The 17,403-nt window shown below is 32.5% G+C and overlaps 1 protein-coding gene across 1 annotated transcript; it reads right to left on the reverse strand.

Moving 5' to 3' along the window:
• Positions 1-1,811: 1,811 nt before the first annotated feature.
• LOC108331636 (probable methyltransferase PMT26) lies at positions 1,812-7,411 on the reverse strand. The gene is made up of 9 exons (XM_017566455.2): positions 7,107-7,411; positions 5,369-6,450; positions 5,134-5,283; positions 3,796-4,066; positions 3,475-3,585; positions 3,223-3,397; positions 2,826-3,098; positions 2,537-2,731; positions 1,812-2,374 (listed from the first exon to the last, which is right to left on the reverse strand). The coding sequence occupies exons 2-9, from the start codon at positions 6,416-6,418 to the stop codon at positions 2,146-2,148; spliced, it is 2,454 nt and encodes an 817-aa protein (XP_017421944.1). The 5' UTR covers positions 6,419-6,450; positions 7,107-7,411; the 3' UTR covers positions 1,812-2,145.
• Positions 7,412-17,403: the final 9,992 nt, after the last annotated feature.

Here is a 17,403-nt window from a genome sequence, read left to right on the forward strand (position 1 = left end):
GGCCTCAATGCCTATATCCAGTCTCTTTCAATCAACCTGAGATTGAAAGTCACTTCACTATAAAAATTGAATTATACAGCAAGAATTACAAAGACCCTTTCTCAATGTAATCTCCTCTCCAACTCCAAAATAAAAGAGTACAACACAGAAAGAACAATCCTCTTTCTGCAGAAACCTGAGATACCTCTCAAAGAAACTAGAACCTCACGTTCTTTTCCTGGCCACGGGCAACAGGGAAACCACAATCCATAGATTGCAAAATCAACACTGATTTGATTCAGAACACCTCAGAGTGCGAATGATGATCAGCAAACGAAAGCACACAGAAAATCCTTCAAGAATCCTTTGAATCTTCCAAACTTAACGCTTCTTGATTCTTGGAGAATGAGTAAACTTACAAAATCTTATCTCAACTATCTTTGTCAGATATTAAAGATCAAATGATCAAAAGTTATCAATACACAGAGTTATGAGTCAATATATAGTTTTTCTCAAGTATGACTCATATTAATCGATTACAATACTAATGTAATCGGTTAAGCAATTATCATTGTTATACCAAAATTACATTAAAACAGATTTAACAGATTACGCATTTAATGTAATCGATTGCATAATTAACATAAGTCAAAACAATTCAAAATGTGACTTTTATGTTAGTTAAGACTTATCATGAAAACAATTTTCAGTGTGAACGACATTTAACCGATTAAGAAAATCGTGTAATCGGTTAAGTATGGTACTTAAGCAAATTTGAAATTTTTTTCTTCTGAAAGCACTTAGCAATCAGGTATAAGTAAAGACACGAGTTTTAATCGATTAAACATATAATGTAATCGGTTAAAACTTGCAGTTTGTCACAATTAAGCATTCATTAGCATCTGATGAATCTAACTGATTACATAAACATTGTAGTTGATACTTCATTTAGACATGCATTGTGCAAAAAGTTTTATCATTCAAAATTATGAATATGCATACCACATATATAAACTCATGTATAACCACAGTAAGTATGCAAACCAAACAGTTCAATCACGAACAAACACGTAAATGCAATTTTGCATACATTTCAGTTGTTATGCAAGAAACTTATTGAAACATTTCTGTTGTTGTCATCATCAAAAACACAAAGGTTTGGGTTTAGCTTTCACATAGCTCCCCTATTAACAGTTCTTCTATTCACTAATGCAATCAGAGATGTGTTCAAGTAAGATCTCTCTAACATCCGCTTAGGATGATATTTGTACAAAGACACTCTAACGTTTAAGTTAGATATGTGTACGAAACAATAATAAATGCTAAAAGATAAATACATAATAACTATCACGTGTACAATGTTAATGTTATCTAGCAATATCCTTTTCTTCAGCAATTTAGGATTTTACTAATCCATCTTAATCCCTATGTTTTGGTCGCATTGACCTCTAGAAACTCAACATGGTTGAGATGTGCTTGTTATAATCGAGATGTTCCCGTCAATATCCTTGATTTCTTATATGACATAATAATGAACTTTTTTAGAGATATGATGTTATTCAGACGTGGAAAGGACAGATACATTTCGCTTTCAAAGAAGGGTTCATTTGGGTATGGGGCCCCTATCTATCGGGTAGCCATCTTGAATATCAAATGCTGGCTGTTTCTATAATCTATATACAGCTAGTAGCTGTCACCAATGATAGCCTTATTGTAAATTATATTTATAGTAATTGAGAATGTCAATTACTGATATATCAAAATCTCTCCCATAAAAGAATTATATTCATAATTATTAATGAACAATAATAATAATGCACTATCAAATATCGTTGGAGAGTAATATAGCTTTTCTTTTTTTCATTCCCAAATACAACATTACATTTCATTTCGGGTGAAGTGAAGAATCCAAATACTCAACTATTACACGCTTATAATTATAAAGCCAATAGCCTCTACATTTGCAAGAATGTGATAAAATTTCCTTCACGCTATGGCACCGTGTTACAACAAAGGACACCTAACTAAGTAGGAGATATCAAAATTAATACAATGAAAAATACATAGACTCCTAAACTAACATGATACATGACTCGTAGTGGAAGTAGAGTTTACGTAAGAATTTTGAGGCCAAAAAACCCAAGAATTTTGTAATCTCGTCCATGCTTAAATGATAGCATACTCAAGTTTCTCCTGTTCCTTTGGTCGCCACATGGACTTCTGCACGCATAACAAGCCCTCCTTATCCTTGGAGTAAGTCATGCGAACCTTCCACTGCAGAGACCTTAGCATGCTCTCCAGCTCTTCTATGATCTCAACACTGTCACGAACAATAAGTTTTCCTTCCGGCCTAAGAATCCGATCAGCCTCAGCCACTACAGCAGCCAAATTACACCTGTGTGACCGACAAGCATTAGCAACACCACTCTAACATATAAAACTAAGATTTATGGCTAAGTCACTGTTACTAAATTTTAAGTAGTAACGTTAAATTAATAATTAGAGAAGAGCCTCGTAAAAAGAACAAGAAAATTTTGAAACATAGTAGCATTTGCACCTTTTCTTAAGACTTGAAAACAGATGATCGGCATGGAGGAGATCGTAGGTTCTAGGATAGGTGCTAAATGATTCACACCAATCATGATATATACCGAAAAGACCTCGTTCATAAATAATTGGAAGGGTGTCTGGAGAGTCTATTGAAACCACATTCATGACCCAAACATTCAAATCTTTCAAAGCTGCAGCAAATCTGGAAACCAGAAATGGGGAAAGATGTAAAACGAATAACATATTAGCAGGTGAATATAACTAATGATTAACATTCGACAGTGACTTTAGCTCACCCTCCATAGATAGATCTCATATCCATGACATTGCGAATATTGGACCATTGAATTCCCAAGCCATTTAGATAAGACTTAGACACTACGCGTTTCCAGTGTTCATAATCAGAAGTGAAATCTTCAGGCGCTGGCTTTCCATAAACTCCAACTTGGGAACTCAACAACCAATAAGGAACTTTGGTCAGTCTGGCTGGCCACTTCGCTGGCAATTTTGATCCTCGTTCCGTCGAACTAACTGGCGCTTTGTGTATGCAAGCTTTCAATTTAACGTTCCTGTCACACCGAAAATATTAGACTGCATATGTTTATGTTATAATACTACAATATTATCGAAACTTAGCAGGCACAAAAAAATATACTGTTATGGCTGGAAAAGAGTCCATAAATGAAGAAATACCATGTTGCATTAGGATCATCAGAGTCTAGACACAGCGGAGGCTCATTTTTTGAACGTTGCTCGTAACACTCATTAGAACTTGGCTTCTTGTATACAGCTACACCTACTCCATTTACTTGATCCTTGCTAATTGAAACAAGTTCCCAGCATATTGCTTTTGTAAGTGCCTTCATGGCTGCAAATAAGCTCATAACATGTCAGGATTAAAACACATAAAAGTACACAAGAATGTCAGACATAACTCTAACTTACCATTCCATATTTCAACATCTTCAGGGAGCTTCTGATAGATAGGAGTAGCGGACCATACAAAAAAGCCACCAGGTCGCAATACTCTATTCAGCTCCAAAAGAAGTTTACCACCTGCAGTTCAACAATAATAATTATTGGAAAGTGTGTGTGTGTATATAATGTAAATACACTACTCAAATATTGTAAATGCACTCATATATTTACATGAATAGATATATGTTCTATGGTAATCTAAAAATGCCTAAAATGAATATGATTTCAAAAAATACTATATCATGAATTCATCATATGACCAAAATAAAAGTTATGCAAACGAAATACCTTCTATATGCCACGGAACTCTACATCGTGCACAATGGACTACATCAAATACTTTCCCAGGGAAGGGAAGCCTCTTTGTACCCATCACAGCAGATATAGCAGGAATCCCCCGTTCAAGTGCGAATTGTACCTGAGCTTCATGTTCATCCTTGGGAGCTAATGACATTGCCAGTACATCTCTTTCAAAGAGGAAACCTCCGAAGCTGGCTACACCACATCCAACATCCAGTATAACTCGTGTGCGTTTGCCCCAAGCAATGTCAGGTACAGTCTATATAACAAAAGCCCTATTAGATGAAATGCTCAATAAAATCAAGTAAACAAACTATTAAAACCAAGACAAATTTTAGGATGAAAGCATGAGGACTTCTCATCATATTTATACTATATAGGATAACTTCTACAATTGATAAAGAATATAGGTTGAAGCATCAAATGTATAGCTATATCTGTGTCGTGTTGTGGTTGTCTCCTAAAGAACCACATTAGAATAATTTCCTGGATGATTGGACTGGTCCTGTCTAGATATCAAAGTGGTGGTCAGATTTATCATCCTGTGTAACTTGATTTTATCTGTGGGTCGTTGGAACATAAGGTCATGGCAGAACTGTTAATTCCATCAAAACTAAAATGCCATTACCATACACTCAGACTGCCATTTTTTTGTATCTTGCTTACTATTTGTTTCTTTCATGGTGTGGATCCTATGTGCAATTCCAACCAATTTGATTACAACAACTAACCTAACCTTTTGCTAGAGGATGAAAAAAATCACAATTGTGACACGTCAAGGTACATGAATCATGTCTGAGTGTAAGATTTCCACCGGTTGCCTATGAGATGTCTCCCATAAGCTTAGATTTACAAGATTTTAAGAGTTGTCATGACATTATTATAGTTGTGAAATGTTTATCCCATTTCAGGCTCCGGAAAAATTAGGGATCGAGCTGTCTTTATATGGTTCAAAATGTTTAAATGCATCATAAATACTAAAGCATATAAGCTCAGAGATTTGTGGGACGTACAGCAACAGTATCCTGATTCTCCCTTACTCTTTTTTGTTTAATTTCTAAAATTGTATTAGAATAAGGCAATTGGAGAGACAAAGATATAAGTATTTAGAAAATGTAAAATAAAAAATCTTGGATGAAAATTTGCTCAAAGATAAAATATGATTGGTTGGTACTGCAATTCTGAAATAACAAATAATTTCAATTTAAGGAACATGCAGCAAAAGTCATACATACATATCTACATATTTCAGGGCACAATATTAAAAAGCAACAAATTAAAGTCAAACTTCAAAGTCATGTATATACGTATGTCTGTTCATTTTACCTCTTGTATGAAGTCAATATAATGAAGTGCCCCGTGTTTAAATTGGGTTCCACCGCCAGGAAAAGTAAGGTACTCTCCAGTAACTTTCACCCAATTCTGATGGCCCTTAACTTGAGCAAGCTTGGTGTGTGGAACATTGTGATACCATATCTGCAGGATAAAAACTTAATATTTAATGGACGGGTAAATGGTCAGACAGACACTGGTAATGAACAAGATTTAAGTTTGTTTCTACCTTCTCTCTGCTTCTAGGCCACTCAATTGAGCGTTTATATCCATCCGGAACAGGAACAACACAGGTAGGAGGCTCTTCTGGACAGTGCCTTTCTCGATGTTCATAGTGCTTAGTACTTCGGAGATTCCTAATAGCTTTCCAGTTGTCAAGGCATGGGATAAAATCAGGACCGGCAGAGACATTGCAAAGCTTCCAATTGTATCCAGCTGGCTTGGACGATTCTTGAGACTCCTTTTCATTCTTAGACTCTGCTGCCTGAGTTGACCAAGACCCAGTTTCTGTCGTACTTTCATCCTGAAGCTCTGACTGAGCCCCAGAAGGGAATACCTCATTTGAACTCTGCTGTTTAGTATTATCATTTGTATTCTTCAAACTAGAGTTCTCATCAGATTCTTTGTTATCACTATCTTCCACCTTCTCCTCTATCCTACTATCTGTTGTCTCGTCAGAGTTATCAGATTGCTTCTCACTCTCATCTGTATCAGACTTCTTGTTGTCATCTGATTCAAATTTATTTTCACTCTCATTAGAATCAGAATCCTTAGTGGAAGTCTCGTCACTGTCTTCGTTATTTTCGGCAGATTCTGAGTTTGATTCATTTTCTGTATTGGAACCTTCATCATCAGTTTTCCTATCCTTCTTTTCCGTTTCGGACGACTTATCTTCCGTCTTTGAGTCTTCAGAAGACCTTTCTACAGGATTTTCCTCAAACTTCTCATCTTGTTTTTCTGACAAGTTAGAATTGTCTTCAGAGGATACATTGATATCTCCTTTGGTTGCATCCTCAGGCAAATCACCCTGATTATCTTCAAACTGCCTAGTATTGCTATTCCCGACCTCGTTGGCAGCCTCTTCTTTAATATCCGTTTGTTCCTTCACTTCATTCTTGGTCTCGTGAGCCTCGTCTCCGTTATGCACAGGGATAACTGAAGATGATGTCATCATCCAAACCCCAACCAAGCACAGCGCCACAAACACGACAACTGTCACCGTGGAACACCAACTCGATGATCTTCTACCATCTACTCTAGTATATTTCCCTAAAGCCATCTTGTCCGACGGAATTCACAGATGACTCACACCTGATCAAGAACAAAACAAGAGTTAAACACCACTCACAAAGAGCTACACCAAAGTGCCTGTGCAAGACTAGTAAACAAAATCACAGACAATACTTCCTCAGATAAAGAAACTGAGAAAGCAATAAATAAATAAAAAAAAATACACGCATTTAGTATCTTGAAAATATAAAATTCATTCCATATTAAAATAAAAACAAACCCAAAACCCAATCAATAAAACCTACCAAAGGAGAAGAAAACTATACCAAACTGAGCCAAGATTATAAAACCGAAGCAAGAAACATGACGATAGTAACGTTTTCACACTTGAAAATTGAGAGAACAACTCGAATCTTTTGCATGAGATGATACGAACCAGTAAGATCCATGACCAACAGAACACACTAAACAAAATAAGATACCTACTACCACACATTCAACACATTGAAGCATGAGTATTCAACCACGAGCACATGTAAGGAGCATTGAATGCATTAAGCTAACTTCGAGTCCGTTAAACAAAAACAAGCATTAAATGGCCGTCGAGTTCGATATATAATAAACGCTTTATATTTTTAACTGAAGACATGTTCTAAGCGCATAGGCAAGAAAAATCGATTCAAATAAACAGCAATCACACGGATCTAACAAAAGTAGAACCGCGGCACGAAACTTACGCCGAACAAGATTCCGCCCGAGTGAATCAGCACCGAGCGAGCACTGAAAGAAGATAAGGTCGGTTTGATTCGGCGGACAAAAACGCGTTCCGCGTGAACCGGAACACACAGTAGGCGAAAAGGTTAACGCGATCTGAGTGAAAAGAAAAGCAGATCTGAAATTCTATCTGTTCATCACGTTTGCGGAGAGAGAGGGATGTGAAGAGAAGGGAAGAGCAGAGAAGTGTTAAATGAAAGCTTACGGCGAATGAGTGAATTAAATAGCAGAGTGAAGAGAGAGTTAAGTAGCTGGTCGCTGCTGCCAAATGACGATGCCTAATTTTATTTATTTATTTCCTTTAGAATTTGCCGACGAAATCAATTACTGATTAATTAATAAATAAATAAATCATATTTGGGAAAGGAGAGTGAGATTTTTTAGAATTTATAAAATACTAATTAAAGAAATGAAAAAAAAAAACTTTGAAATAACTAAAGAGTGTGGAATAAGAGCACGCGCTGAGTGTGGAAGCATAGCAGTGCCGCGTAGAAATGCTGCAAGATAAACGAGATCTGAGTGGGTGACTAAAATTTAGGAACAATGCAGCAACAATTTTCTGACTTTTAACTCTTGTGCGAACATCACCTAAATTTACTGGCTTCACTATCAGACATAACATAATCATAGAGTAAATGTGATTAGCATCAATTTAAATTTTTTTCTTTAGTATTCTACCTAATATGTATTTATCATTTTTATTAATTTATGATGAAAACAAAAGGAGGATGGTGAGAGAGATGTTAATCAAAATCCATAAAAGGGCATCATTTAATGACCATTTACTGCATTTTATTGAATGATTTTCTTATGAAAGGTTTAGTTTAACCAACCAAATATAATTGTGGTCCCATGAGGTTTCATGAAGTTAATTTTGTTTTTCACATGTCCAATGAAAAACAAGGCAATTAATTATACCCTTAATTAATTGTTTTCTAATTTTTAACCTCATAATTAACCATGCAGGATCTACTAATAATGGGTCATAACATTTTATTTTTTGGATCTTTGTTCACCAATTTCCTGAATAGACTCATCCACTGATTTTGTTATTACATTCCCAGCTGCTTCCAAATTCACTTTGTCCTCAAGCTACAAACTGAACCAATCTTTCTAGCTCAATATAACCTGTAAGTGGTCCTTCATGCAATGTCGATAATAAGAAATTTTGAATAATATTTAAATTTTGACCGCACAAGTGAGGAACAATGCTTTTCCCTGGTCGCCATATGGAAAGGAGATAGAAAAAGTTTACTTGTTAATCTTCAAGTCAAACTAATTTTGAATAAAAATAGAAGAAGTTGGAAGGATCATTTCAGAAAAATATTAGTTATCAAACATTTTTGTGTCAATATAATGCTCAGTTAGTGTATAGATTGTGATTTGTACTGATATAATATTAATGTCTTTAATTATTGACCCCTACTTATGTAGTTGGTCAGATAGGAAATATGTCCACTTCTTTTATTGACCCCTGCCCATGTTAGTTTAAAGTAATAATAAATGTCTAGTAAATAAATACTAAGCAAATCTTTCATAATTTCTACAACATAGTTAATACAAAATTATTACATTATTAAATGCCATAAAAAAGGTAAATCAAGATTGATTATAGGATTACATCCTAGGTAAACTCCTTCCTTTTAAACAAAAGTAATAATAATTAAAATCAAGATATGAAATAATGAGGGATTTCAAATTCTCAATTTGTACCTAATAATTAATTACAAATAGAAATTATATACCTAATAAATAGGAATACTATAAATGTTGTGGATCTCCATATCTCTTACGCTGTGTTCGTTTGAAGCGATTTAACTGTTCACACAGTTTTGCGAGTGAGGAATTAAGCTCATTACGCATTCGGTTGAAGTGAAATGCACGGACAGATTTGCGGTGAAATGCGATATACTTGTACTGTTCACTCACCCGCGGTTGTGGTGAGATTTGGAGGGATGGAATGAAAATTCTCTTAAATGCCCCTATAACTCAAAATAATTCTCAAATGATTTTTTATACTTAATATAATCGGTTCACTGTTAAGAAGAATGGAGGTTGAGGATGAAGATGAAAGACATTAAAGATGAAGAAGACGAAGCAGAGAACGAGTTCAACGTGAAGAGGGTGAAAAAGACGAAGAAGAGAGATCATCACCATCCAATTCCCAAACCTTCCCAGATGAACTGGAAGAAATTGACATATAAGGAGACTCCACATCCTTCTTCAACCTCTTGCTCCCAAACCCACACTTTCTCCTTTTCTGCCCCAAATCCATCTCCTTCACTTCACTCTCCTCATTAGAAGCAACTCTGTTCTCCAGCACGACACAGCGCTCACTACTTCTCCTCATTAAAATCGTTCGACAGCGACCGTCGTGCCGGAGGAAGCCTTACGCGAGGTCGGCGTCGAAGGCAAGGTCGGTGGCGCATCCTTCTTCTTTTCCTCCTTGTCCCTCCGCCGAAGTGAATCCAACATCTGCTCCAACGAGCTTCTCGCCAAGGAACATGGCGAAGCCGACAACACCATAGTTTCCCCACCCCCACCAACAAAAACCACTGAAATTTATCAACTTTGAACCCAAATTTGGAACCCAATAGAAATTTCACCACCCCCACTTCGACTTTCGTTGCTGCATTGGTGAAAGCCGCAAAATTGAAGATAGAATTTTCATATTCAAATCCCTGTTGGTTAGTGCAACAAGAGTCCTGGGGAATGAAAATTTTCAATTGCATAGAGGGAGATGTGAGTTGCTATGTGTAGCTCTTCTCTCATCAACACATGGACCTCGTTTTTTATTATGTTGATAGCAAATTATTATTACATTGTTGTTACTGTGAATATTGTTGTTACTGTGAATAGAGTAGTAATATTATTACATTATTAGTATTTTAATTATTATAAGAATTGTTGTTACTGTGAATATTGTTGTTACGGTGAATAGAGTAGTAATATTATTACATTATTAGTATTTTAATTATTATAAGAATTAAAATATGATATAAAAATTACAAGAATTAAAATTTTACTTTAATATGCTGCCTTATAAAAATAATTATTTTAATTTTTTTTACAATTCCTCTCATGATTAAAAATAATTATTTTAATTTATTAAATTACAATTTTTTTACATTTTAAAAAATAATTTTAATAATTATTTTTAATTTTTTACTCTTTATAAACATTTTTACAATTAAATATAACATTAACAATTATCATTTTATATTATTTTAATAACTATGGGTATTTTGGTAATCTTTAATTTCTATCAATTAAACTAATTTTTTAAATCTGTTACATTAATCAAATCCTACACTAATTCTCACAAACTTTACTTCCAAATCCACTGTCAATTACCCACAAATCCAAAAAAAAAAAACAACAAAAAAATTACCCTCAAATCAACTCAAATTCATTCAAATCACCTTCTCACATCACCTCCCATATTCCTACAAAATAACAAAGCCTTAGTTACAACAAATATGATCATCGGAAAGATAACATTATAATAACTTTTTTACATTTCAATCAAAAGAATAACAAAAGTTGCTAATAAATTAAAATTGAAATTCTTTTGATTTTTTTTCACAATTAGCTTAGTTGTTTTATATTTTGAAATTGACTAAAATCAATTATATATCATATTGTATATAAGATATGTATATGAGAAAAAAAAACTTAATATTTTCTTCATCCCTGGAAATTTATAATTGAGAAGTATCTTGAATACTTAATATATTTAGAACACTTAGTATATGAATAAAACGAAAAAAGAGTTTTTATGATTAGAAGAGAAAAATGTTAGAATGAAAAAGAAAATTACCAAAATATAAAAAATTAAAATAGTATTATTAGGATAAACTTAAATTTTAGAATTTATTAATAATTTTATTTGAGTGTTATTTTATTAGTTTGGATCAAGTACTATTGATTTTGATTTTGACAGAAATAGAATAAGAATGAGTAATTTTGATTTTTCATTTATTTAGATACAATATTACTTTATTTTGTTGATATAAAATAGAAATAGATTAAATAGTTATTTTTATTTTGAGTAAGTTAATATTTTATTTTTAATTTTTATTATTTGTATTTGACTCTTTAAAACTTTATTTGTACTTGACTCCTTAAAATTTTATTTGCATTGTCAATATTTAATGAAAATAGTTATAATGAATTAAAGAATCTAATTATTTTGTATAGGTAAACGTTTATTTTCTACTAAGACTATCTTTATTTTTTTATTGTTGTAATAGATAATTATCATTATTTTATATTTTATTTCAGTATTTTGTTGGTAAAAAGTTTCAACTTATTAAAAGAACAAATATTTAGTTAATGGATTAGATAATGAAAAATTTTCATCATGATATACTATTAGAATGTCGTTTAAAACGTATAAGATCTGGTATATATATATATATATATATATATATATATATATATATATATATATATATATATATATATATATATATATATATATATATATATATATATATATATATATATATATAACAAAAATTATACAACAAAATTGTAAAACCGATATTTATAGATGTTAAGAAATCAAAAACATATCAAATCCTTAAATTAAATAACTTATAATTTATTTATTTGTTTCTAAATTCAAAATAAATAGCATTATGAATACTCGTGTATTAAGTCTCCACAAAAAGCAAAAGTCAATATGTAAAGAGAAAATCAAACAATATTTCATGATAATTAAATTTTCATATGTTCTTATACAAGACTAAGATGTATTCATCTTTTTTATATTTGAAATTTATTTTTCCTATTATTCTTGATATGGTGAGTAAAGTATCGATGAAGGCACTCTTATGTATATAAATCATATAAAAATACATAAGGAGGTTGTGGTTCGACAGCCAAAACTTGACCTAATTAACATTCAAAACTTGATTTTTTGCGTGCTTTGACCAGAGCTTCGTACTATAACATATATAGGAAACAAACCTATAGTGTAAGAAGCAAGTCCACTAAACAAACAAGAGATCATTCTCTCTAACACAAGTATTTAAATAATTTTAAAATGAATTCATTTATCTTCGCTTTAGTTCGAATATATTTTCTAATACAACTAATATATTTTTTATTCAATATTAAACATAACATATTTTAGTAAGTTTCGATTTTAATTTGATATTTTTTTTCTTATTTTATAGATTTTGATATATTTCAGATAATACTTAAATTTACATTAGAAATATTATTTTAGAAATAACACGATAACATGGGTTGAATATACAAATAGGAGAATAATGGGTGAAACCCGTCATGCAAAATCGGCGCTTTAAATGAACTGATTTTTAACGTTCACCCCCACCGACAAAGAGTACGGGACATTAAGACCGATATTTGACAAAACAAAACTGAAAAAATAATTTTAAAAATGTAATATTTCTCCTATTTTCAAATTTGTTATGATTTATCAATTGAAAATTTTATTTGCCTCAAACAATAAAATAATATAAGTAACTGTTATTTAACTCGACATCAATAAAAAAAAATCTGCAATTTAAACATTTTAAGATTCCTGAATCATATGGGTTGTGGAGTTTTCAAATGTCGTACTCCTTCAAGTTCGAAATATCACATCCGTCCACAAGCGGGAATTGATATAGAGTCAGATCTGAAACGTGACTGCCATACGTTTTTAAACAGCTTTGTTAACTTTTAGAAAAATAAAATAATTAATGTGAATGGATACATAACCAAAAGGTGGTGCAGTTGCGGGTGAATACACGGAATTATACTACCAAAGTACGAATTGTATAATAATAAAATAATGATAGCAGTACAATATATTATTGAGATTTAGATATGTTGACCTACAAAAAATTATTACTGAAAAGGTAAGAAAGGAAATTACTTTTTTTGAAAACTTATAAATTGAAAAAATTAACCTTAAATTTCTCAAAATTTCATAATAAAATAATAGCGTCCAAATAATGTATATATATTATTATTTTATAATTTAGTGGAATGCTATCAAATTATATTAGTCTATGCGTATGCACCCGAATCCATCACAAATGCACCAACTCCACTGCGAAACTACATACCATACTAGAGTTTGCTACACTTCCACCTCTTCGTTTATTTAAGTAATCTCAGTTCCTTAATACTTACGTTTAAAGTTAAGTTTTTTTCTTCAATCTAATTATCAGTTTTGGATTTAAATCTTAAACGTGCAATTGCATTGGATTAGAAATTTAGAAAAAAAAATTTAAAAGAGAATTTGTTATCTACCCTAATAACGTTTTCTAGAATTTAGTTGTCCTTAACAGATAATTTATGTAGTGAATAAAATTGTTTTCTTTTTGTATTTTAATGAATTCTAATTATTTAATTAATAAGTGTATGCTAAAAAATGTATTGAAGAATATCTTTTTAAGATTCATTATATTTGCATAGTGTGAGCGCAAAAAATGAAAAAAAAATTATATCAAGTTTTTAATTTTGAAATAAAAAACTGACTTTTAGTAAAAGTGATTACTCATAGACTTTTTACAAAATTTAATTTATCATAAAAAATATTTTATATAATAGCGTATTTATAAAAGAAATAATAAGGTTTAATACCTATTTTGGTCCCTCGGTTTATAGTGTGTGTTCAAAGTTGTCCTTCCTTTTTTCAAAAGTTTACAATCGTCCTATATTTTGCAAAAACGGTTCACATTAGTCCTTTTTGCTTACGGCGTTAAAAAAATTAACAACAGAGTTGTCTACCTGACGAAACCTGAATGAGCTGTACAATTTCTTATTATGTGGCATTGCTTTGCATTTCCCGTACTCTTCTGCAGCTTCTTCCTTCTCCTCCTCTAAAAACCTTTATCTAGTGGAAAAACTTTCTCTCTCCACTTCCTCAAACTCCACCATTTCTTCCTACCTCTGCGCCCACACCCTGCACCTCACCTCGTCCGAACAAAACTACCTTTTAAAAGGAAATTATTTACTTAATTTTCAAATTTAGTTAAGAGGTATTAGGAGACAAACATGTGAAAGAGAAGAGGCACAAGGAAGGGTTGAGGGAGGAGAGAGACATAAACGCAGGCAGAGCTGCAATTGCCAGAGTGGAAGCGGTCCTCCCTGACTTTCCTTTTTTGTTAATCTGATATAGTTTCAGTTCATCTCAATGGCACACAATTAAAGCGAGGTTGAGATTGAATTTAAATTTGGAAAAGGGAACTTGTGTCACTGTATATTTTCAGATCTTGTAATACTGTATTTCCTCAGATCTTGTGCCACTGTATATTTCCAGATCTTGTAATACTCTTCTCTTTCTCGTATATGAGTAAAGATTGTATTGATTGAAATTGTTTTGATGCCCTCACCAACATGGCTACCTACACCACACTCCTCTACCGCGCCCTGGGTGCGATGGGAGTGAACGTGAGCGAGTGCGTGGTGATCATGTGTGATACGCGGGCCCAAGCCCAATTAGTTTAGTGTAGTATTTCTTTTACTTTTATTAAAAGCATGTGTAAAAGGTGTTAGGCATGTGCTGAATAGGAGGGACTTTTGGTCCTATATATAGACATGTCATCACCTCTTGTAAGACACTTTTGAGAATATTGAATTAAACTTTCTGTTGAGAGAACTCCAGAATTTAATTCCCTTGAAAGTCAAGTTAGAGAATCCCAAAGGATCTCCTCTAGCCACCTTCCATCTCACTTATTATTCTCTCATTTTCCATTATCAGATTCTCTCTCCTCCATAGCATCCATCTCACGCCACTCTCACCAATTGATAGCTTCCTCGTGGCTTGCATCAGGTCTACTGCCACGCGTGCCGTTCCTTCACGAGATTCCATCAGCATAGCTTCCATATCATCAATTCGCGTCCGCACCTACGTTTTCTCTCTCGAAAGCTCTTCAACCACAAACCTCATCCTCATCAACAAGCCTCCGAGAGATTCTTTACTTCAGAATCTCAAAACCTTCACGTCTGCCAAATCCACCGAATCACATATTCATCTCTGCTTCACGACCATTCTCCACCGATTAGATCCTTTCTCACCGACTAAAATCACTTCTCCATCGCTCAAACCGCTTCCGCATCAAACCCTAGGTTTTCAACCGAACAAACCTCGAATCTCTGGTTTGTTCCTCGCTGTTCATCCTCGAATCCAAATACTAGGGTTCTTGACTACGTCTGTTTCTTCCGCTGCTTCCCGGTCTTCATCTCGAGCAAATCCATATTTCTCGACGTTTTCGGATTCAGCTCAAGCCGTCAGCTATCAATGTGGAAGGGTAGGGAGATGGGGCGCAGTGTAGTAGTGGAGAGAGCGGAGGCGCACGGGGCGACAACGATGTTGGTTTACGGCAAGGGTGATACACTGGGATTAGAAGATAGTGAGGTTTTTTATCCCAGTAAAACAAAATTGAGTAAACAAATAAAAATCGGTTAAATTATTTCTGAACTAAAGCTACATATAAAGCTTAAAAAATGAAGTTCATTTCTCTGATCTCAGAACCTCAACATTGAACACAAAAAAGGGAAAATGGGATTAGGGTTTGGGAAGCAGCATGCGATTGAAGAAGATGAATAAGTGTGATAAAGTTTTTGAGTGAAAAGGGGACTGTCATGTGCCAATGTCTTATTGGCTGAGCTTACCAACTAATTAGACAGGTCGTTTAATTTTTGCCAGGAGAGCAACCTGCCGTTAGTTTTTTAACGCTGTAAGCAAAAAGGATCCACTTAAACTGTTTTTACAAAATATAGGACGGTTGTGAACTTTTAAAAAAAGGAGGACAACTTTGAACACACCCTACAAATCGAGGGACCAAAATAGTTATTAAACCAAATAATAAAAGTAGCCGCATATTTGATATTAAACTTTCTCCCTTCCTAGATGGTATATATAACAAACAGTTCTTTTGTGTAAAATATATAGGGCAAAAAAAACTAATATGATAAAAATATTAATAATGACTTGCATTAAATTGCAATAGCTTAGGTCAATCATTTTCATCAAGGCCAGCAATTAATAATGAAAATTACAAACAGATCCTTCTCTTCCTCATTGACACACCAACTACACCTTTGAGTTTGCAAATTATAGTCATTTACACCAGTCTTGAATGTCCAAATTAGGGCATTTGAATTTCTTCATTTTTTTTCCAAAAATTAATTTATATACTATTCAGTAATAATTTTTTCATTATAAATATAATAAACTAAAAAGTTATCAAAAATATTTTGAAGATGGTTTCCCTTCAGTGTTTTTTAAACCTTCTCTTCAATTATATGGTTAACAACAACCATATTATAGGAAAGAAAAAGGATTTACTATGTTACGTCATGCTAAATGAGAATTATATTTTTCTTATAATTTTAAATTATATATGTATTTCTTTTATGTTTTCAATAAAATTATAATCGCATTTTATTACTTTTTAAATAGACATTTATTTTCTTTATGATTTTAGTAAATTACATTTATTTTTCTTATATATTTGTAAACGGTAAAGACTAAGAAAATAGTAAAGATTAGTAGTGATTTTTAAAAGATGATACTCAATTATTTTATTATTTAAAAAGTTATACTATATAAATGGAATTTTTATTAATTGAATTTCATTTTATAAAAATTTATCATCTCTTTAGTATTTTTTTCTAAAAAATTCTATTTGTCTTTCTTCTATATCTTTGACTTCATTTTTTATTTATTTGAATATTAAAAAACGTAGGAGGGATCTTTACACAGAGATCTACTCATCCAACAAATAAAAATTCTAAATAGAGTAAATTCACTTTTGCTCATTTTTTTAGTTAGTGTCTATTTTGTTATTGTGTGTAGCCCTATGATGTATCCATGTGATTCAAAATAATTCGACGTAAATTTTTGTTTGTTTGTGATCATGAGGATGTGTTTTGATCTTTAACAGGGGTTCTTTATGTAGTTAGAGTATCTTATGAGAATTAAAGCTTTAGAAACAACATTTGATTCAAGGGTTTTTACTCAAAGTAAGGGAAGCTTATTATTTTTATTCTATTCAAGTTCTAATCTACATATGATATGTGCAATTGAGTGAATTAAATAGTATTAGATGAATTGTAATATATTATGTCGACGTTCAATTGGTTAATAACTAGTATGTGTATTTTGCTTTAATGAAATGTAATTGAAACTTTGTGATTGTTTGTGTATTGGTAAAAATCTAAAATTTGAAGTATGATGTTATTAAATTGGTTATTATATGAATATGTTTTTATTCCAATTATATCAGTTTTAAG

Source organism: Vigna angularis, chromosome 4 (genome assembly GCF_016808095.1).
Source record: "Vigna angularis cultivar LongXiaoDou No.4 chromosome 4, ASM1680809v1, whole genome shotgun sequence".
Taxonomy (NCBI): domain Eukaryota; kingdom Viridiplantae; phylum Streptophyta; class Magnoliopsida; order Fabales; family Fabaceae; genus Vigna; species Vigna angularis.